The following is a 23,102-nucleotide window of genomic DNA, read 5'->3' as shown; positions in this document are numbered from 1 at the left end:
AGACATCTGTCACCAGCATGACCAGGTCCAGGTTTATGTCTTGACTTTGCCAACTAGCTGAGCAATACTGGAAGCTATACGTCTGAGGGACATAAATGGCTGCATCAACCAGAGGAAAGGAGGACTGTGACAAGGGAAATGTACCATAGTAGGGACGAGAGCGGGTTTGATGACCTAATGCCTAAACATTGCTGGCCTTGCTGGCCCCAGTAATTAGCTTTCGGGGACAGAAAAACACAAGCATTTGGAGAAGAGACACTTGCACTGTTTTTGTTTTTAACAAGAGTTTATTATAACGTACAAAAGATTCATTCTGGCTATAGGTAGCACGGTGAAAGATGCTGCAGCAGGGAGCCCAGGCACTTACAAAGCAAGGAGGGCAGCCTTGCCATCATCTCTCTCACAGGACCCCACGATGTCACCCTGGCTGCCTCAGAACTCAAACATCTGCCTTCCTCTTGAGTGCAGAGATTAAAGACATATACCACCCTGCCTGGCTTTGCCAGATTTCTTTCTTTTCTCTGTGTGTGTATGTGTGTGTGTCTCAAAATTAAAAAATATCTGCCTTCCTCCTGAGTGCAGGGATTAAAGGCATATATGACCCTGCCTGGCTTTGCCGGGTCTCTTTCTTTTTTTTCTGTGTCTGTGTGTTTTAGGTTTTTGAGACAGGCTTTCTCTGTGTAGCCCTGGCTATCCTAGAACTCACTTTGTACACCACTTGGCCTTGAACTCACATAGATCCACATGCCTCTGCCTCCTGAGTGCTAGGATTAAAGGTGTGCAACCAACCAGCCCGGCTTCTATTGGAATCTTTTTTTTTAATATTTATTTATTTATTATGTATACAATATTTTGTCTGTGTGTATGCCTGAAGGGCAGAAGAGGGCGCCAGACCTCATTACAGATGGGTGTGAGCCACCATGTGGTTGCTGGGAATTGAACTCAGGACCTTTGGAAGAGCAGTCAGTGCTCTTAACCGCTGAGCCATCTCTCCAGCCCCAAGACACTGTGTCAGGAGTGGGATTCGAACCCACGCCTCCATGTGGAGACCAAAATTCCATTGGAATCTTAACTTCACCTGTCGACCAGGCCTTTTTCTCATGACTTCTGCTTTTAGCTCCCTGAGCTTCCTCATTCCTCTGTGCATCTTCCACGTCTAGTCCCTTGGCTTTGTTCATGGCACGCTCCCTCAACAGGACTGCTCTTCTGACACCCCGGGGAGCAAACGGTCACGGTATGGCTCCCTCACGTTCATTTACCAAGTCCTACCACAAGCCGACCTTAGAGTAGTGGCAGCTGCTCCCGGGCTCCCTGGCAATGGCTAAGGTTTAAGGATGTCCAGAAGCCTCTGAGGTCCTTGCCCAGGCCACGCCTAAGGGACAGAGCTGTGCTTTCAGGTTAACAATGTGCAGAAGAAGCAGTGACAACTGATTAGCAGCTCAGCTCAGCTGCGGCACTTCCCGCCAAACACTGTGAAAAGCATCCACCCAGACCTCTAGGCGGGACGCCCTCCAGAGCTGGGGAAGCAGAGATGAGGCTGCTAAAGCAGCAAAGCTTCACGTCTTCGGAAGAGTCTCAGGGTTACTGTGGAGGGGAGGTCGGTGGCGCTGCAGACGCTGTAGGAGGAACCCTATTTGCATGCCCTTCCTCAGGACAGAGTTTCACACAGTGGGCTGAAGCAGACAGGGCTCAGCCTCTACAGGGAACAAAGATATTTAGAACTGGAAACAGGAGTGAAGGGAGGAGAAAAGGAAAAGGTTAGGTTAGGCCTGAAGTAACCGGAAGGGAGGGCTAAGGGACTCGGGTATGGCTCAGTGCTGTGTGGTTGCCTACCACATGTGAGACTCTGGGTTTGGCAAAGGGTAGGGGGCAGACAAAATTCCATCCATCTCTGGGCTCCCCACAAAAACCCAATTATGGCTCACACCAGTTTAGCCCTACCGATCATCAAACCATTAAAATCCTCCCATACTGGAGAGATACTGCTTTGGACCCTTTAATAATCTCCCAAATGTCCTGGCTTGCCCTCAGGACCCGTAGGTCTTCCAGCACGGCAGGCAGCCTTCGGATCCTAGTAAGACAACAGCCGGTGTCTATTCTGACTCGTTGGCACACCTTCCAAGCCATCTTATGTTTTTCCCTCTTACTCCAAAGTTCATGGCTAATGCAGCCTCGAAGGCCTCATTTCCCACTGTTGGAAGCAACGTCCTGGTGAGGGAGGGGGAGGGGCAAAACGAGACTGTAGCTCCTAGTCATCAGAAGGAATCAAGGGTCCATCCACATCGAAATGGCTTTGGCAGGACGTGTAGGCTTCGTCTGCGATGTTCTGGCCAGTCAACAGTGGGTCACCGTGGGGCATGACATCATGAATGTTTACGCTGTTTCTGAAGACTTAGACCACACAGAGAAAAATATCAGGCCCTGACCCAAGTTAGAAGCTCCGACTCTAGCAGGAAAGGCACACTCTGGGGCGGAAGGGGCTCCTGGGAAATGGAAGAAGGGGGCGGGACAGGGAGGACTTGGAGCTCACCTTTTGGGAACGGGTCAGAGAGTGGGTCCCCTTTTCCCCAGCCCAGCCGGATCACTTACTTTCCATCTCCTCCATGTTCAGCTGCTGCAGATCATGAGGTAAATCCGACTCCTCTGGCGAGAGCTGCACTACAAGCCCTGGGTCTGTCTCCAGACTTGGGGGTGGGGACACACACAGTGTGGGGTTTAGTTCCAGCCCTGTCTTCAGCAGCATCGGTAACTCCAGGTCTTGTTCTAACTCCATGGTTGCCATGAGGTTTGTATTTAGCTCTAACGGCTCCAGTTCTGGCTCCTGTTGAAGCTCCGGAGGTTGCTGCAGCTCGTCCGCCTGTCTAGGTTTACAAGGACAGACAGTGGGGCGAGACTCCGTGAGTGGCAAAGCAAGCAGGGTCTGTGTTTCCAGGCTAAGAAGATGGCAGGGAGCTATGCGTGTTTGTGCACACCTTTAATCCAGCACTCAAGAGGTGGAGGTGGGTGGATCTCCGTGACTTTGAGCCTAGTGTGGTCTACAGAGTGAGACCCCCTGCCTGGGGGGTGAGGCGAGGGAACAAAAGGGCCAAAGACCCTGGGCTTTATCATCAAGATTTTAGGATTTTTGTTATTGTTCTTTTCTTGAGACAGGGTCTCATGTAGCCCAGGTTGGCCTTCGAATCGCTACATAGTTAAGGCTAGACTGGAACTTCTGCTCCTTCTACCCTCTACTCCAAGGGCTGGAGTCATAGGCATATACTACACATCTGGCCTTGGAATCAGGTTTGTTAGAGTGAATTCTCTCATTTACTGTTGGATAAACATCAGATTATCATTTCCAGCTTTTAAACTTTATTTTTATTTTCTGTGTACATTGTCTGCACCACAAGCATGCCTGGTATGTGTGGAGGCCAAAAGAGAGCCTTTGATCCCCTGGAACTGGAGTTAAGAACGGCTGTACGCCACCAATTGGGCACTGGGGACTGAGCCCAGGTCCTTGGCAAGAGCAATCAACTGTTCTTAACTGCGGAACCGTCTCTCTGGGCTCAGACTATCACTTAAATGGGAACAATGATGCTTAAAAACTCTAGAGAGGCAAAGGATGGTTAAAAGAATTCTGGATGTCCCTCGAAATTATTTACAATTTAATGCAATTTCTACCAAATGGCACTCTTCCCAGAAACAGAAGAAACAAACTTTATATGCACTCTTAGAAGACCCCTAATTGGCCGGGCCGTGATGGTGCACAGCTTTAATCCCAGCACTTGAGAGGCAGAGGCAGGTGAATCCCTGTGAGTGCAAGGTCATCCTGGTCTACAAGGACAGCTAGGACTGTTACAGAGGGAAACCCTGTCTCGAAAAACCAAAAACCAAAACCAACCAAACAAACAAAAAACCCTCAAAAAAAGACCCCTAATTGTAGAACAACTGGAGGTTGGATATGGTGATACACGACTGTCATTCCAGCCCTTAAGAGGGAAAGGCAGGAGAATCAGGGGTTCAAACCCAGCTACAGCTATACAGTGTATCTGAGGTGCATGAGAGCCTATTCAAAGACAACAATTAACATAATAAAATAATACTAACATATAGTAACCAAAACAGCACCTACCAACATAAAGTCAGACATATGGGCCAATGAAACAGAATATAGACCCAGAAATAAATTCATAAACCTAGAGCCAACTAATTTTACAAAGATGATAAAAATATATAGTGAGAGAAAGCACAGTCTCTTCAATAAACTGGACATCCATCTTCAAAAGAATGAATCTAGATTTGAATCTTTCACCACATACAAAAAACCATGGAGCCGGCAAGATGGCTCAGCAGGTAAAGGTGTCTGCCACCAAACCTAACACTGGAGTCCAATCTGTGACCCACATGGTAGAAAGAGGGAATCAACTCTTGCAAATTGTCCATTGACCTCTACACATGTGTTGTGGCATGCATGCACACGTGCACACATACATACACATATAAAAATAAATGCAATCTAAAAACCAACACGGGAGCTGGGAAAGCCCAGCAGTTAAGAGTGGGCACTGCCAAGAGACTGTCCCAGTGACAGCGAGACTGCAGAGTCCCAAGTTCAGGTCCCAGCACCCAGGTAAGGCGGGTCACAGCTGCCTGTGCCCCAGTTCAGGACTTTGGCCTCCCAGAGTGGGGGACTTCAGCCTCTACAGGCACCCACACTCACGTGTATACACCCACACTCACGTGTATACACCCACACGCACACATATACACAATTAAAAATGATAAATCTTAAGCAGGGCATGGTGGTACACATTTGTAATCTCAGCACACAGGAAGCAGGAGTGGGCAGATCTTTGTGCATTTAAGATCAGACTGGTCTACACAGTGAGTTCCTGGCAAGAAAAGGCTGTGTGGTGAGACCCTGTCTCAAAAAAAAAAAAAAATCAACACAAAAGAGATCAAAGACCTAAATATAAAACTTGAAATTATAACATTATATAAAAGAAAAACCTCTGGGATGGAGAGATGGCTCAGTGGTTAAGAGAGAGTATTGTTCCTGCAGAGGACCTGAGTTCAATTCCCACAACGCACAACTGCCTCTAAGTCCAGATTTGTGTAATAGGAAACCCTCTCTGCATATCACCCCCACAGACGTACACATGATAAAAATAGAATGAATCTTAAAAGGAAAAGAAAAACCTTGAAACACTGGTAGAGACAATAACATGGCCCTGAAAGCACATAAAACAAAAGCAAAAACAGACCAGAGGCAATTAAACCAAACTAAGAATGTCCACAGCAAAAGCACCCACCAGTAGAGTTAGCAGACGGTGCACGGAGTAGGAAATACTGTTTATACACGATTCATCAAGAAGAGGTTTATATCCAGGAGCTCCAGGGAACCAACAAACTCGAGAGTAAAAAAGCAGGTGAGGGACTGGAGAGGTGGCTCGGGGGTTAGGAGCGTTTGCTCTGCAGGACTGGGGTTTGGTTTCCAGCAACGGCACAGGGGCTCACAACTGTCACTTCAGCTCCAGGGGAGCTGATGCACTCCTCTTCCGGCCTCCCAGAGCACTGAACACATAGGATGCACAGGCATGTAGGCAAAACACTCACACATGTCAGTAAAAATGAATATATCCTTCAAAAGCAAAGGATCTCACAAATGGGCCAAAGGTTTATTCTTTTCCTTTAAGACAGGGTCTCATTATGCTATCTAGACTGGTGCCCAACCCTGCCTCATTCTCCCATGTGCTGGGATTGCAGGCATATGTCACCACACCTGGCTTGGGCTGAAGATCTGTGTAGACATTTCTCAAAAAAAGATATGCAAATGGCAACATATATGGAAAAGATATACAAATGGCAAGAAAATGCCAATCAAATCAATGGGATAGTATCTCATTGCTAGAGCAGCTAATAGAGAGAATCCAAAGTGCCAGGTGGGGCCGCTTATACCTATAAAAACCCCAGCACTCAGAAGGCCAGGGCAGGAAGAGGGTTACATTTTCAAGGCCAGTATGGACTCCATAATGAGCTTTCGACAGGCCTGGGCAACAGAGTGTGATGTGTGATCCTGTCTCAGAAAACAACCAGACAATCAACCAACCGACTAACCACCCAAACAAACAAAAGACGCAAAATAGAAATGGGGATGTAATCCCAGCACTTGGAAGGCAGAGGCAGAATGGTAAGGAGTTTAAGACCAGCCTCAGCTACATGAGACCTTGCCTCAAAGGGGTAGGGCTAGAAAGATGGCTCAGCGGTTAAGAGCAGATTACTGCTCTTGCAGAGGTCCCAGGTTTGATTCCCAGCACCACATGGCAGCTCCCAACCATTGTAACCCCAGTGCCAGGGGATCTGACACTCTCTTCTGGCCTCCACAGGCAACAGACACGAAAGTGGTACACAGACATACATGCAGGTGAAACACCCATACATATAAAACAAAATTAAAAATTTTTAAAAAATAAACACTAATTATCCTGAGTTGATTAATATAATGTAGGCATCTATCAAATTATCACACTGGACCCTGTAAATACATACAAATACTATATGCCAGCTATAAATTGAAGAAAAAAAAAGCCAGGCACAGTAGCTCATGCCTTTAATCCCTGTGCCTGAGAGGCAGAGACAGGAGGATCTCTATGAGTTCAAGGCCAGCCTGGTCTACTAGCAGGTTCCAGGCCAGCAGCATTTTGTCTCACACAACAACAGCAACAACAAACAAGTCAATAGTTGGTCAATCAGCAAAGGAAAGAAGGCTCTGACAGACCTGATTCGCTCAGCAGCCAGGTGCCTCAGAATGCTGCTTCACCATACTGAAACTCCCTAGCTGATACCAGCACCCCTCAAGGGCCGAATGGGAAGAGTCAACAACATAAGAAAACACACAAAAACACTTAGCCCAGTTCCCAGAAATAACACACTTTTAATATGGTCACCATTGCAGTTACTCCAGTGGGGTCTCATGAGGGCTGAACAACAAAAGTCTCTGGAGCATCCCGTCCTAGGCCTGGCATCAGGAGGGGAGCCATGAGTGGTTGTGATCATAACTATCGGGGAACTGATATGGAGACAGCAGAGAAGACGGCAGCAGGAAACCATGAGAGAAGAGTTGGTGAGTGGGGGTCAGCAGGGAGAGGAGGGGGAGGGACCGGAACTGGGCAGCTGCAGGCTGCAGAGGTTTGAGAGAAGACTTTGTATCTCACCTGTTAGAGATGACGATGAGCCTGTGCTTCAGATATTTCCTCCGTTCTTCAAAATCAACTGTGGGGACAGACAGAGGTGGGAGAGATCAACGTGTTGGACACACAGGTCCTGACGAGTGTACCTCCGTAGAGCATGACCATGGGCAAACATGCTGTGTGCGGAAGGATCTAACAATATCTGAGAACCCTTTCATTCGAGGAAGAATGTATGTCAGTGATCCCAATCCTTTTCCCAACCTTTTTCCTGGTAGTAGGACCCAAAAGCTTCGTCCCGAGGAATTCTGGGATAGAGGAAGCACAGTGGGTTCTCAGGGATGTTCTCGTCGGCAAGAACCTGGTAGTGGCGGATGATTTCTGTCAGTGGGAGTGACTGCAGTACTTCCTTGGTGTAGGGCTGCACGGAGTAGATGACCACTTTATCTGAAGGACGGACAGGTGCAGAACAAGTGGGCTCAGAGGTGAGATCAGTCCCTGAGTTCCCCACCCTAGCTGCCCAACCCCTAAGTTACTGCAGGAATCCAGGCAGAAACCAAGGGTAGGCAAAGAGTCAGAAGGGATTGGCGGGGTGGGGTGCCAGGAAGAAAGCAGAGACTGCAGGGTGAGCGGTGTGAGGGGTGAGGGTGCAGGGTGGGGGGAGCCGGGACCGACCATCACCCTGGTGTTCCACCCAAGAGCAAGTAACGCCCCTAGAAAGCAGAGACCGCGGAAATGGCGGGGGTGAGGGTGTGGGTAGGGCGAGGGGGGGCGGGACCGACCATCATCCTGGTGTTCCACCCAAGAGCAAGTAATGCCGCCCTCGGTAGTTTCGCTGAAGCGCAACAGGAAGGTGCCAGAGACCATCTTCTTCAGCAGCCGGCGTTCCTGGCTCCGGCTCACAAAGCCCATGATGCGCCTAGAGCAGATGAAGCCACGATGCGATCCCAAGGGTCGCGGGTCCCATTTGCACGGAAGCGGGGACTTTGGCCCCGTTTCTGTGGCTTACGCACTTTTTCATCTTGATCTAATCACGTAACTTTAGTGACAGTGCTCCTGCCCCCAAGGTTTGAAGAGGTGTGAGGATTCAGTCGGACACACTGGTGAAAGCACAAGGCAGTTCAGCAGCTTGAGCCAGACCACCCGGGTTCAATCTCTAGGACCCACATGGTGGAAGGAGAGAACCCACTCCTGTAAGCTGTCCCCTGACCACACACACACACACACACACACACACCTAAAAATATAGCAAAGCAGGCCACGGAATCCAATGTCTTTAATGCCATCTCTTGGGAGGCAGAGGCAGGTGGATCTGTGAGTTCAAGTCCAACGTGGTCTACACAGCAAGTTCCAGGACAGCCATCCAAAGCCACATAATAGAGGGACCCTCTCTGCCTGTCTGTCTGTCTCTGTGTGTGTGTAAAAAGTAACAAAGGCCAGGTGATGGGCAGTTACATAGGCCTGGGTCTATTCTCAACTCTGTCCATTGAGCAAATTTCTCATTTCTGCAAGACTGGGTTTCCTCATGGGACTGAAGGTGTAACTATCCACCGCCCAGCGCGGTTTTAAGGACTATATGAACATATTCACGAGCGCACCCAGCAGGCTCTGGGACAGATGCTGGACAGGTAAGGGCCACCATTCCTATTTCTAACCAGACTTTCCATTAGTTTGTAGTTTCTCCTGTGTGCCACAGGGGGGCGCACGAAGTCTACTCCTGAGACCGGTGGGAGCAAACACGGGACAGGAAGGCTTTCTGTGAAAGACCTTACCCATTATTCCAGAGATCCTTCAGGTGGTCATGGACCAGGTCCAGAATTTTGTCCAGCCATGTCCAGAAAGGGATCTTGCCAGGGGGGCTCTCTCGCTGAAGAAGGAATGGAAAGGCAGGAAGAGATGTGGAGTTGCCCTTAGAGGGAAGGGTGGGGGCAGGGCCAGGATTTAAACTGGGGACAGAGGGATGGGCTGCAGGAAGTTACCTTACTGAAGTCCACCCAGGACAACAGTGCCTCCTCCACTTTGCAGCTCTTTCCTGTGGGCCAGAGTCACAGATGGTTTGGGATGATTGAAGAGGCGTCAGGGCCAGGCAGAGGGCCTGGGGTAGGAGCAGGCCAGGGTGGGCAGAGGCCGAGAGACAAGAGAACTGTACCAAATAGCTTGTTCCTCAGCATGCTCAGCTGCTCGGAAGCGAGGCCCCGGCCAATGTAGGAGGAGAATTGCCAGCTGAGGACAGGCTCCAGCAAGCTCCAGGGGGCTTTCGGGGGCTGGTAGAAGAACTGGAGGTTCTAGGGGGAAGAGGGAGGTGAGCCGACTCGGAAGCAGGCCTTCCCCCACCCCTCACGCCCCTCTTCTCCTCACCCAGGCACCTCCCTTTCCTACCTGGGGGTTTGAGCTGAGCATGTTGAACCAGAGAACTGAGGCCCAGGCAATGGAGAGCTGGTTCATGTTGGAAATGACCACCACAGGAAGAGTGTCCGTCTGGAAAAACTCAGGAGTCAGTGCGGTGGCAGAAGTCTGCCTCGGGGCCTGGGTGACACCCCACTCCAGGTCTCTTCTGTTTGTGCCCTCCGTGTGTCTTCTTCTAAATCGTTTTTCTGTTTGTTTGTTTGTTTGTTTGTTTTTGATTTTTCCAGACAGGGTTTCTCTATGCAGCTCTGGCTGTCCTGAAACTCACTCTGTAGATCAGTCTGGAACTCACAGAGATCCGCCCGCCTCTGTCTTCCCAGTGCTGGGATTAGAGGCGTGCGCCACCACGGCCCTAACTGTTCTAAACCTGCTGCCTGCTTTCCCTCACTCACCTGCAGCTCCATCTTCAGACCCTGGTATACATATTGCACCACGAAGTTGATGACGTGTAACTCCTCCGTCACAGCCAGCGGCCCCTGGAGAGTCACAGTGGTCAGAGGGCCCTTTGGTGAGTCACTGGTCCCAGCTCGCAGCTCTGCTGAGGCCCCACTCACCTTATTGTTACCCTTTCCTGAACCGACAGAGCGCTGCTCCACCAGCGTCTGTAAATCGAGGAGAAACACACTGCCAGGGAGGGACCCAGAGGCCGAGGCCTGGAAAGACCATAACTCCTGCTCCTTTGGATTAGCTGACAATTCTATTAACCATTCTTACCAAGAAGCCGAAGTCCCAAATTAAGCCTTGTCTCTGGCCCTCCTCAGGGGTCAAGGTTTTATGGTTTGAGGTCAGAATGTTGAACTTCCGGAAGCTGTTCCAGGGAAAAGACATATGGAGTCAGAGTAAGGTTCGTGTCTGTCTGTCTGTCTGTTTCTTGCTCTCTGAGATAAGGTTTCACTATGTAGCCCAGGCTGGCATTGTATTTTCAGAGATACTCTTGCCCCAGCCTCCCAGGTGTGTTCCACCATGCCATGCTCAGAATTAGTTTTAAGAACCAGCAGGAAAGGGCCAGTGAGATGGCTCAGCAGGTACAGAGGCTTGCTGCCAAGCCTGATGACTTGAGTTCGATCCCCAGGCCCCACATGGTGGAAGGAAAGAACAGATCCCACCAAATGTCCTCTGACCTACACGCATTTCCATATTTTTCTCTCTTGACCATGCATATGTATATACACACACTCACACCCTTTCTGTAGGTAAAATGTTTTTAAAAATTAAAATAAAAAATAGAAAATAGCAGGAAAGAAAAATTCCAGTTCATTTCAGACTTCCCCTTCTCCTAGTCCATGCCCCGCCCACATCCCCTTCCTCCCTTGGGCTCCCACCAGGATTGCCAATGTGGTTTGCAGGTCATGCATGAGTGTACATTTCCTCATTGGGCACCTACCCTGATAACTCTGAATTCCTGAAAAAAAAAGGAAAAAAAAGTCACTGGTTCTGTGGGGGCAGAGTGGGAGGGTGAGATGTCCTGGAAGCAGCCCTTCCCACCCAGTTCCACACGTCAGACAGCCTCCGGAGCTCGCTAGCCCCAAGGCCTGGCAGAAGAGACACTGCCTTGAGTTCATGTCCTTGTGTGTCTGACACACTGGTAACACCCACCTGGTGGAGTTGTACAATGACAGGAGCCCGAGGCCTGCTGCACAGCACCGAGCGTGTGCTCCGTGAGGGGGAGGTCGGCATTTTGTTGTTGTTTAGGAATTGGGGGAGGTTGTTGCTGGTTTTTTGTTTGTTTGTTTTTAGTTTTGTTTTGTTTTTGTTTTTCGAGACAGAGTTTCTCTGTGTATCCCTAGCTGTCCTGGAACTTGCTCTGTAGACCAGGCTGGCCTTCAACTCAAGAGATTTGCCTGCCTCTGCCTCCGGAGTGCTGGGATTAAAGGGGTGGGCCACCATGCCTGGCTTGAGGGAGGTGTTTTTACTTCTGTAAGGTGGCACGACATGTACAGCCTGAGGGGCCGGCTGTGCGTTGAGTACCAATACCACTGGTACCAGCTGTTCCTTCCTATTGGCCAGCTCAATCACATCCTTCAGCTGCCTCAACTTACCTGTCAATGGAGACTTCTGCTTTGAGTGACTCGTTGCCCTCCTGGAGTCTCACCAGCAGTCTAGGGGAACAGGAGACGGATACAGTGGTTAGTCTCAAACTAGGGGGACAGGAGACGGTCACAGTGGTCAATCTCAAACTAGGGGGACAGGAGACAGTCACAGTGGTCAATCTCAAGTTTGTTGTTGTTTTGTTTTTCTTTTTTTTAAAAAAAATTTAAGATTTGTTTATTAATTATATATACAGTGTTCTGCCTGCATGTATCCCTGTAGGCCAGAAGAGGGCACCAGATCTCATTACAGGTGGTTGTGAGCTACCATGCGGTTGCTGGGAATTGAACTCAGAACCTTAACCTCCGAGCCATCTCTCCAGCCCCGTTGTTTTATTTTTCAAGACAGGGTTTCTCTGTGTAGCCCTGGAAGTCCTGAAACTAGCGCTGTACACCAGGCTAGCCTCAAACTCACAGAGATCCACCTGGCTCTGCCCCTCAAATGCTGGAATCAAAGGCGGGCGCCACCACACCTGGCTCTCAAATTCCTGATAAAGCCAGAAGTGTAGAAGAGAGGGCCAGGGGACTGGAAGTGGAAGGTGAGCTGGAGGAGAGAAGAAGAAACTTCCAGCAGTAGAAGCAAAAGTCAGAAAGGCAGAGCCGGGGATGAGGCAAAGGTGAGAAAATGCAACCTTGTTCGGACAGTAAACTTGCTCCCAGTCTTCAGGATGAGGGGTCGGTGGAGAGTTTGGGGCATGCAGGGCTGGGTTTCCACCACGAAGGACCTGAGGAAAGATGTGTGGAGAGAAGATAACAGTTCAGTGTCTGTAACAATCGTATCCCCGTGTTTCTTCCTTGTTTCTCCCACTGGAGATTCCTCCCAGACCACCAGACCTTTGGAGCAGGCGCTGTAGTAACTCCGTGACTTGGGCATTCTGCAGGTCCACCCCTTGGCTAAACATATCACCCTCGTACTTCAGCATGTGACTCATTTCCTTTAACTGCCTCAGCAGCAGCCGGAGGTGGAACAAGAGCTTTGCTCCAGACGTCATCCTGGGTGACACAGGACGGGGAGAGAGGATGTGTAGTTTTACGGGGCCCCACTGAGGTTCTGAGTGTCCCTGCTTTAATGGAGGAGAGCTGAAAACTGACCTGAGCTGGAAAGAACCTAGAGCCAGGTGAGCGCTGCACCCTTCCGCTCCCACACTCTCAAGGTTGAAGCAGGGGGGTCAAGAACTCAAGGTCAGCCTGGACTATACAATGTGATCCTGCCTAAGGGGTTAATGATGTTGCTTGTTTGACAGAAAAAGCACAAAGTCCTAGGTTTGATCCCAGCACTGTATAAACTGGGTATAGCATTACATGCTGGAAATCCCAACACTGAGGAGGCAGAGGCCAGATCCTTCAGCTACATAGTGAGTTCAAGGCCTGCCTGGGACACATGAGACCCTGCCACAGACAGAATCCAGGGAGCATATGGTAAAGTATTCAACACAATTTTGTTGGTGGTGTTTTTGTGAGACAGGGTTTCTCTGTGAAACAGTCCTGGCTGTACTGGAACTTGCTCTGTTGACCTTGAACTCATAGAAATCTGCCTCCTGCCTTCCGAGGGCTGGGATAAAAGGTTTAAAGGTGTGCATCACCACCACCCAGCTCCATTTCTTTTCTTTTTTGGGGGGAGGGGGAGATTGTTTTTGAGACAGGGTTTCTCTGTGTAGCCCTGGATGTCCTGGAATGTACTCTGTAGATCAGGCTGGTCTAGAACTCAGAAATCGCCTACCTCTGCCTCCCAAGTGTTCATTTATTTTATTTTATTATCATAATTATAATAATAATAATTATTATTATTTAGGTTTTTTGAGGCAGGATTTTTTCTTTTCTTTTTTAAAGATTTATTTATTTATTATGTATATAGGGTTCTGTCTGCATGCATGCCTGCAGGACAGAAGAGGACACTAGACCTCATTATAGATGGTTATGAGCCACCACGTGGTTACTGGGAACTGAACTCATGACCTCCGGAAGAACAGCCTCTCTCAACTGTTGAGCCATCTCTCTAGTCCAGGTTTCTTTCCTTAAAGATTTATTTTATTAAACAAGTATGGTAACCCCTGCCTTCAGTCCCAGCACTGGGGAAGCAGAGGCTGGAGGATTAGCCAGTTCAAAGTCAGCCTGGCCAACACAGCAAGTTCCAGGCTACCCAGAGCTACATAGTGAGACCCTGTCTCAAAAGCAGACCAAACAAAACAAAGGGTGGAGAAATCGTGACGGTGGATTAATTCATTACTCTCCGTTACTTCTTTACCAGAGCAGAGGTTGGACTCTGAGGTCTCCCTGAGTTGGGAGGACAACAAGCAGTGTGTGACCATGGTCAAACAAGAAAACGTGTGGCAGACGAGGCCACCGCATCACTTGCTGTACCTCTTCCTTCCCCTTCCCACCCTTCCATTCTCACTCCGTGCTGACAATCAGACCCAAGACCTTGTGCGTGCAGGAGAAGCGGGGAAGCTCTCTACCTCCGCGCTCCGCCCCAGCCTTCACTTGCTGTCCCTAGATTTCACAGTGCACGAAGCTCCGTGAGGCTGGGCCTGGTGTGTGCATGAGGATGGGAAAGAAGTATCTCTTCCTCTTACCACTGCTCCAGCTGTTCCAGCTGCAGCTCCGGTGGGGGGGCTCCAATGCAGGATTTCTGCTGCTGCATCTTCCACTCATCCAATTTTGGCAGCAACAGGTCGACCAGGGTGGTTAATCGGCCCACTAGGGCCCTGGAGGTATCCAGCACCTCCTAGCAAAGGGAGAATGTGGTCGAAGCACCTCTCACCACCAGCGGAAACAAAGCCAGCAAGGCTAAGGGGCCAGAGCCCCCAGACCCATCTCCTGCAGTTCCCTAATGCCCGCTCTGCCCTGCCCTTCACCTTTCTCATTCTGTCCAGTTCGTTGGCTGTTGTCTGTACAAGCTGTTGCTGTTGGTTCTGATGGGGGTCCAAAGATGGCGTCTTCTCTGCAAGGCAAACCCAAGAGTCAGCTCACGGGTTCCTCTGCTCTTTCTCAGCCAGGGTCTCAGTCAGGAACAGGGAATGATGGGTGGAGGGAGAGGAAGGGAGAACCAGGCAAAGTACAGGCACCTGGGGTCTCCCAGGCGAATTCTGAATGGACCAGAAGCCCACGCAACCTGCTAAGGCAGTTCCTACATAAGCCCTCCCTCATTTCCTAGCGGTTCCTCAGCTGCATCTCTAGTCCAACCCCCACAGCACAGCCTGGCGCCATTGTTCTGTGTATCCACACAACTCCCGACGCTGACGTGTGCGGTAGTCACTCAAGGTGACTGCTGCTTGCTGGAGTGTTCAGCTTCTGTCATCATCCACACTAGGTCCCCAAGATGACCCCTGCCGTTCTCCCACTTCGAGTGGACCTACTCTGCGTGAGAATCGTGTATCGGAAGCTGAAGACATCGTGCAGGTCTTTCAGTTGCCTGACGGATTTCACCAACGTCTGTAAAGGAGACGCAACCCCAATAAAGGCGGCTTCTGAAGGGGCAGAAGAACTGAATCCTCTCCACCCAACACTTGCCACCACCGCCCACCTCAACCACAGTCTGTAAATCCAGGATTCGGGTTTCAATCTCCAGCTGCTGGCTTCTCGCAGCTGCTTCAGGAGCCGGCCCGGCTGGCACCTGAAACAAGGGGCTCTGAATATGTTCGAACTCTGGCTTTCTTTTCCGAGACAAGGTTTCACTATGCTGCCCTGGCAGTCCAGGAACTTGCTCTGTAGACAGGGCAGACCTCAAACTCACAGAAATGCCTGCCTCTGCTTCCTGAGCACTGAGGTTAAAGACGTGCACTCCCTTCCCCCTCCCAAGAGGAATGCTGACTTTTCATCCCTAAAATCGGGACTTGAAATTTTACTGCAGGATGCAGAGATATCCCGGTCGGAGACGAGGTCCCTACGTCCTTTCCGTGGCGTCTGTCCCAGGAGCTTTCAACATTGCCACCTCCTTACCTCCTGTCCTTACCTCCTGAGCCCTTTGAGCCTGATTTAAAATTCTTTTCTCTTCCAGGAGAAGGTTGAAGATCATCTCAGCCAACTGGATAGGGCTATTGGAAAAAACCTAAGCGAGAAACACAGAAGGATTGATCCATTCAGCTACCTTAACGACCTGCCATTCCAGACCCTGCTCTTGGTGGCCCTGGCACTGTCCCTCCTTCGGGGTCCCTGGCCACCTCCTACCTCTTTCTAGACTCTGTATCTACCCGTATCAGTCCTTTACTCTGCCAGTAGCACCCCAAGTCCAGACTCTGTCTTCCAGTCCCCAGGTCTGCCCCCCTTTGTATCTTTAGGAACATTCTGTACCCCAGCCCTTACCTTACCTTACTCAGACGCTGGTCCCACCCTATTAGCTCCAACTCTAACAGGTACCTGGATGTCCCGGTTGAATTTTCGCAAGTTATGCTGCAATAAAATGCAATCAGGATCCGAGCTGTGATCCCACTGCTTCAGCTGATCCAAGATGTTGAAGTACAGCATGTTGGCCTTGGAGTGGTCGTTGCCTAGCACAGCTTCCCTCCTGAGGACCAGGCACGACAAGGACTAGGATCTCTGTTGCTATAAGATCGCCCACCCCTCCCGGGAAGTCTCTAGGACCCTGGAGGCTCAGAGGAAAGAAACCAGCTGGACTCCCGAGCCCTCACCAGTTCTGGTCTTCGATCCAGGCAGCCAGGTGCTGTCGAACATCCATGGGCAGGAGGACTTGAGAGTAGAGCTGGTGCAACTGGTCCAGAAACGGGCTGTCAAGATTCTGCAGCATCTCCCACTGCGCCATCTGGGTTCTGCGAGGAAAGGATGTCAGCTCTCAGCTGGACGTTCAATGGAACCAAATCATCCAGAGTCTGACGATGATCTATGAATTTATTGTTTGGCTTACAAAAAACAAGCAAACAGGCCATTCGTGGGGGTGCACGCCTTTAATCCCAGCACTCAGGAGGCAGAGGCAGGTGGATCTCTGTGAGTTCGAGGCCAGCCTCATCTACAAAGCCAGTTCCAGAACAGCCAGGGCTACATAGAGAAACCCTGTCTAGAAAAACAAACCCAGGGTCTCACTCAGTAACCCAGCTGGTCTGGAAGTCACAACAATCCCACGTCAGCCTCTTAAGTGTTCGGATTTAGGCATGAGTCACCAAGTCTGACTCTGTGATTTTTGTTCTAATTTAAAATATTTTAATTATACAATTAAAAGATACAGAAAAGGGGCTGGGGAGTTGACTCTGGGTTTAGAGTGCTTGTTGCTCTTCTAGAGGACCCACATGGTGACTGACAACCAGGGGATCTGACACCCTCTGCTGACCTCTGAGGTCATCAGGCACTTAAGTGGTAGGCAAAATTCATACACATAAAATAATAAGATACAGAAAATACTAGTTTACATTGCGCCTCCTCTCAATCTTGGCCTCCGTCCTTTCTCTTTAGACGTAACTCTTGGTGCTGTTTGCTGCGGTTTTTCCGGGGAATATGTGGTACTTTTTGTTTTACTGATAACTTTCAAACACACAAAAGTAGAAGGAAGAGCTGACGTGGTGGCACATGTCTGTAATACCAGCACTTGACAGCTGGAGGCTGGAGCATGAAGGGCAGGCTCAGCTACATAGTATATTTAGGTCAGGCTGGACTGCTGTGGAGCAGTCTTTGTACATTATAAACATGTATTACTCCCATTGGCTAATAAAGAGCTGACCGGCCTATAGCTGGGCAGAAAGAGATTGGGCAGGAAAACCAAACTAGGAGGCCACGGGGAAGAAGAGTGGAATCTTGGGAGTTACCAGTCAGACACAGAGGAAGTAGGATGTGTACAAAAAGAGGTGACAAGCCATGAATGAACAAGCCTTTTCCTACATAGTTTGTAGGAAAAGGACTAGAAATGGATTAATTTAAAATGTAAGCGTTAGTTAATAACAAGCCTAAGCTATTAGCCGAGCATGTATAATTAATAACAAGTCTCTGTGTGGCTATTTGGGGAGCCGGTTTGTGGGTCAGAACTGACTGGCGGGATAGAAAAACTCTACGTACACTGGACTACATGAGATTCTCCCTCAAAAAAAAAAAAAAGAGGGTTGCTTACGTGCACATTATCCAACTTAACAAATAATATTTCCACAATCTAATGCCATCTAGCTCATCCACTTAATTTACATGATCTTTGTGAGTTTATGTTTGTTTATTCAGGAATGAAGGAGAAGCAATAAAGATCAATGTTGGTCTGAGTACTCATGATTTTTGCTGGCCCTGGAGTTTTATTTAGGGTCAGCAAAGGAAACACGCCTTACCAACTGCCCACCATCTAGGAAAGGACCTCCGTTTACGGGGTCTTAAGTGCCAGTCACTCAATCTCTAAGACTGGAGCATTTTTATGACTCTGTCAATCTCTCATCTTTGGGTGAGTTGCCAAATTTGGAAATGCCCAGAAATTTCACACGAAACTGTTTTCCCCGACACGAAGCAGGCAGTGCCGTGTGTATTTCGGCACATTTCCCCTTCCCGCTGCCATCTCTTATCTATTATGGGAATTAAAAGAAGACATTCATCTGCTCCCCTCAGCTGCCTGAGGAAGCCTCTCTGATGACAAATGGCTATGAGTATAGCAGAATATCACTAGGCATCATTTTGTTGATTTTCTTTTTCAGCCGGAGCTCAGGAAACCCTGAAGAAGAGGGGAAGGAAGGATTGCAGGAGCCAGAGGGGCTAAGGACAGGCCCACAGAATTAACTGAGCAGGAAGTCACGGGGGCTCACAGGAGCAATCATGGAGCCTGCAAGGGTCTGCGCTGAGTCCTCTGCATACAAACTGGGGGTGCTTAGCTTGGGGTTTTGTGGGACTCCTAGCAGTGGGAGTGGAGGTAGCTCTCACTCTTGCCTGCTCTTGGGACCCTTTTCCACCTAGTGGCTGGTCTCTACTAGGTTTGTGCCTAGTCTCATTGCATCTTGTTATGCAGTGTTCAGTGTACTGGAAGGCCTGCTCTTTTCTGAAGGGAAACCGGGAAGCAGAGGATCTAGGGGAGAGGGTTGGGGATGGCTGGGAGGAGGGAAAGGAAGGGAGGCTACAGTTGGATGATCTATTGTATGAGAGAAGAGTAAATTTAAAGAAAAAAACTTTTATTGCACCTGGAGCCTGAAAGATCAGGAGAAACAAGCACATGCATGTTCTTCGAAGTCACGCGATTCTACTACAGAGCAAAGAAAAACATCTAGAATCCATGGCTGGCTTTCTTCCTCCGAGAGTAGAATGGAGAAGGGAAGAGATTGGGCAGGAAATCAAATTTTTCTTAAAAACAAACAAACAAAAAAAAATATTTGTGTATAATGGTGTGCAGAGCTGGGGTGGAATGGACCAGGGCTTTAGATTTCCTGGAGTTTGAGTTTCAGGGTATACTGAGTCTCCAAGTTTGGGTGCTGAGAACCAAACTCCAGTGCTCTGCAAGAGCAGTGAGCTCTCTTAACCACCGAGCCATCTCTCCACCCCCAAGAGCCAATTTTTCATTTTATTTTATTTTTTTTAAAGATTTATTTATTATGTATACAGTGCATGCCAGAAGAGGGCACCAAGTCTCATTACAGATGGCTGTGAGCCACCATGTGGTTACTGGGAATTGAACTCAGGACTTCTGGAAGAGCAGGCAAAGCTCTTAACAACTGAGCCATCGCTCCAGCCCCCAATTTTTCATTTTAGCCTACTACTAATAATCCTTGATCCCCAACCCTTGCTGGAGTTCAAACACAGGACCTCTCTGTGCTCTGGGAATGCTCTAGCTGAGCTAAATCTCAGATGGTATTTGATTCATTAAAACTATATACTGTGTTGCTTTTCTGTTTTTGTTTTGTTTTAAAAGATAAGATTTCTCTGTGGTAGCTGTAGCCCTGGCTGTACTGGCACTCACTGTGTAAACCAGGCTGGCCTTGAACTCAAAGAGATCCACCTGCTTCTGCCTCCCGAGAGCTGGGATTAAAGACGTGTGCCACCACCGTCAGGTTCATTGGTGTTTTGCCTGTATGTCTGCATAAGGGTGTTTGCTCCCCTGAAACTGGAGTTCCAGACAGGTGTGAGCTGCCATGGGGGTGCTGGGGCAGAGGGTGGATGCAAAGGGAAGGGGAAATGAAAGGGATCAAGACACATGGTGTAGGGACTAAAGAGTTGGCACTGCCTGCTGTCCCAGAGGATCTGGGTTCAAGTTCTAGCACTCACATGGCAGCTCACAACTGTCTGTAACTCTAAGATCTGACAACCTCACACAGACACACAAGCAGTCAAAACACCAACACAAATAAAATAAAAATAAACAGATTTGTTTAAAAAGATACATGATGTAAAAGATACACAGAATAGAAAGAAAGAAGGAAGGGAGGGAGGAAGAGAGGGAGGGTGAGAGAGAGAGAAGGAAGGAAGGAAGGAAGGAAGGAAGGAAGGAAGGAAGGAAGGAGTGGCTGGGTGTGGTGGCGCACACCTTGAATCCCAGCACTTGGGATGCAGAGGCCCAGCCTGTTCTGCACGGAAAGTTTCAGGACAGGCAGGGCTGCACAGAGAAACCCTGCCTCGAACAAGAAAGTCTTCTACTGCAGCTGTAGGGGCTGCATTCTCTCAAACACCAGCTTTGCACTAAATAAGATTTTCTAAAATAAATTAGACTCTGTGTGTAAACTTAAGCAAACAGTTTCACCTTCCAGGGCCTTATACTTACATTATCTAAAACATATATGTATATGCATAATTTGTTTATATATGTGCATATATACACACATAAATAAGGATGCCTGTGTTTTTATTGGTTTGTTTAGTAAGGATCAAAAATTATGCAAAGGGGTTGGAAAGATGATGGCTCAGCGGTTAAGAGCACTGGCTGCTCTTCCAGAGGACCCTGGGTTCGATTCCCAGCACCCACATGGCCACCACTCCAGTCCCAGATCTGACGGCCTCTTCTGACCAACACAATAATTGCATGCATGTGGTACACAGACAAAACACCCTTATGAATTAAATAATAAACAAACGGATCGATAGATAACGCAGAGCAGAGGTAAAAGCTTTGCTTATGACAAGGAACAAATGCTACATGCCAGGCTTCTGGGGTTGCGGATAAGTTTTGGAAGGAAGTCGACAGGGTTGAGAAGTAGAGTTAAGCGGGGGTGTGACATCCTGGGCACACCAGAGCTTCAGCTTCTACCAGAGAGCAGAAGCCTTTTCCGCAAGGGCATCACCGGGGGCAGCAGCCCGTCCCGGGAACGAACTCGCGCCTCCCTGCTCTGCACACGCTCTCGGGGCCTGTACCTTCTGAGGGCCGCTCCTCCCTGTGGCTCCCCCGGCAACTTCCAATCCTCCGGGCGGCTCTAGAACAGTTTCCACCCCGCCCCCGACTCCGGCGGACCCAGACGCTGAGCGGCGGAACGGGTCACCGGCGCTGCACACCTGCGGTTCCGGGCTCTCCGGGGCGACTCCAGCTCAGCACGCCCTCCACGTGTCTTATTGGTGGAGCCAAAACCCCGCCCTCTTCCGGGCTGGACAAGCCGCTGAAACCTCACCGCCGACTTCAGTGACTGGCGGAGAGGCTCCCCTTAGCGCCCGCCCCTCGACCGAGATGGGCGGAGCCCAGTTAGTGTCGTACCCTAGAACCGAAGCAGCTGACTTTTCTGAATCAGCACTCCCAAGGAAAGGAAACGAAACCATAAGCCTGCAGAGGCGCTCAGGACTCCATAGAAGGGGTGGGACTTGCATTCGACACTTTAGGATAGGGAGGGAAGAGCCGAGGTAAGTATTTTTGAGGATATAATCATAAATACTATAAATCCATGCTATCATTTTTTAATTTCTAAAACCACTTGTTCAGGTGAAAACTCACTATTCCCTCATTAGAAATGTAAAAACTGAGTTTCAAGAAAGAAATGACTGACAAATGATAACAGTACCCCACACCCATCCGTTCATCCTTACTTCTCTTGCCAAAATTTGCTCTGTTACTATCTCTTGTATGCTAAGACACCATAATTCTTGACTAAGGTTGGCCCCCAGTAGGAAGATGGACTTTCAGCTTCTGACACAAAACTGCTCCCTCCAGGTCCTGTGAGGGTCCATCCTTCCTGGTCTCTGGCTAAGGGACACTCACCTCTTTCTCATCATAATAATATTGGATTAGCCGCTGAACCCCAGCCTTCATTGCTGGCTTCAGAGCAGCACTGATCACCACCCCAGCTGGCCCCCCTGACAGACCCGCCATGGCCATCAGAAGGTCATAACCCAGATCTATGGCCCCATCTTTGCCTCGCTCCTTGGCCTTGTCAGAGCAATTCTGGATGGCATAATACAAAGCCGTGCCTAGATTGTAGTAGGCCCCCACTGCTGGCAGCTCCCCGATCACACTGTGCACGCTCTGCTCCTGCTCATTGTCACAGTCGGCCTGAGAAAGCCAGCGACGGACCCTGTTTGGACCTGGTTGCTCCCAGGCTGAGCGGTGTAGAGCGGAGGTCAGGGCGTCCATTGACACTTGCCAGTCCGCGTGTCCGCCTTCCTGGAGCTCTTGAAGATGGTGGATGAGGGTCTGGGTAGCCTCCACACCTCCCAGTCGGTACAGCTGAAGCTGCAGAGCCCAGACGTCGGCCTGGCAGCCAGCTTCCTCCAGAGCATTTCTCAGAGCCAGGCCGACCAGGAACTGGGGGAGAGGGGGTAGATGAGAGAAGCCAGGCAGTGACTTTGGGAGCAGGGCCTGGCAGGAAAAGGGGTTTGAGGACGCCGAGGGAGAGAGCACTGTAGAGGGACTGGTTGGCTCTGGGTGTGGTACGGCATCCACAGGACACAGCAGGAGACAGCAAAGCAGCGAGATTGGCATCACCATGAGTCGGACGCTATGCATGTCTGGAGCAGAGTACCCTGGAAAAGGGAGAACCCCCAAACATGCAAACCATCTCTCTAAAAGTTATGGTTTTAAGGGAGCCCAAGATTCAGGGTGCCCCCTTCTCTATCACCTCCATCCAACCTTTTGTGATTTCTCCCTGGTCTCCGTCACGTCTGTGTCACAGACGCCTCCCTGTTTTGTGCCCACCCATTTACAGAGACCCAGATTACCATGTAGTCCGGTCATGGAGAAGTGAGACCACTTGGGTAGGCTTGGTAGCTTCTCCTGTTTTGTCTAGTTCTCTGTCCCGTGCAGAGGAGATATTTGGAGTCACTGCACTGGAAGGGCCAGGACTGACGGCTAAACAGGCCCATCTGTCCCTACAGTGCAGATATGGCCTCACATGTTGACATTGGCCAGGGCCTTTGCAAACAGCAGGGACAGAAAGGTTCCACAGCAAAACCAGGCGCTGTGATGAGGACATCGATCTTATCCTCCAGTGAGGTCACCTGTTTTGTTTTGTTTTTTGTTTGTTTCCAAGACAGGGTTTCACTGTAGCTTTGGAGCCTGTCCTGGAACTAGCTCTTGTAGACCCAGGCTGGCCTCGAACTCACAGCAATCCACCTGCCTCTGCCT

General features: G+C 49.6%; 2 protein-coding genes across 6 annotated transcripts; both read right to left on the bottom strand.

Moving 5' to 3' along the window:
* Positions 1–1,980: 1,980 nt before the first annotated feature.
* Positions 1,981–21,436, bottom strand: Stat2 (signal transducer and activator of transcription 2). 5 transcript variants are annotated; one of them, XM_085683345.2, is made up of 24 exons: positions 21,243–21,436; positions 16,288–16,425; positions 16,016–16,163; positions 15,612–15,707; positions 15,183–15,287; positions 15,016–15,091; positions 14,515–14,600; positions 14,233–14,384; positions 12,494–12,652; positions 12,292–12,384; positions 11,612–11,671; positions 10,957–10,974; positions 10,287–10,380; positions 10,127–10,174; positions 9,965–10,048; positions 9,546–9,644; positions 9,316–9,451; positions 9,146–9,198; positions 8,939–9,033; positions 7,949–8,085; positions 7,431–7,613; positions 7,194–7,251; positions 2,590–2,861; positions 1,981–2,391 (listed from the first exon to the last, which is right to left on the bottom strand). In XM_085683345.2, exons 1-24 carry the CDS (start codon positions 21,434–21,436, stop codon positions 2,249–2,251), a joined length of 2,727 nt encoding a protein of 908 aa, XP_085539471.2. In that variant the 3' UTR covers positions 1,981–2,248. The 5 variants fall into 5 exon arrangements, with proteins under 5 accessions (XP_085539471.2, XP_048274045.3, XP_085539475.2 ...); XM_048418088.3 differs by having other exon boundaries at positions 15,183–15,272; XM_085683349.2 differs by lacking the exon at positions 21,243–21,436 and adding an exon at positions 20,909–21,216 and having other exon boundaries at positions 16,288–16,496.
* Positions 21,424–22,909, bottom strand: Apof (apolipoprotein F). The gene is made up of 2 exons (XM_048418089.3): positions 22,697–22,909; positions 21,424–22,501 (listed from the first exon to the last, which is right to left on the bottom strand). The coding sequence occupies exons 1-2, from the start codon at positions 22,710–22,712 to the stop codon at positions 21,726–21,728; spliced, it is 792 nt and encodes a 263-aa protein (XP_048274046.1). The 5' UTR covers positions 22,713–22,909; the 3' UTR covers positions 21,424–21,725.
* Positions 22,910–23,102: the final 193 nt, after the last annotated feature.

The sequence above is a fragment of the Myodes glareolus genome, chromosome 26 (genome assembly GCF_982192425.1).
Source record: "Myodes glareolus chromosome 26, mMyoGla1.1, whole genome shotgun sequence".
Classification (NCBI taxonomy): Eukaryota; Metazoa; Chordata; class Mammalia; order Rodentia; family Cricetidae; genus Myodes; species Myodes glareolus.
Note: the sequence above shows the minus strand (reverse complement) of the source record. Positions and strands in the feature narration are given on the sequence as shown.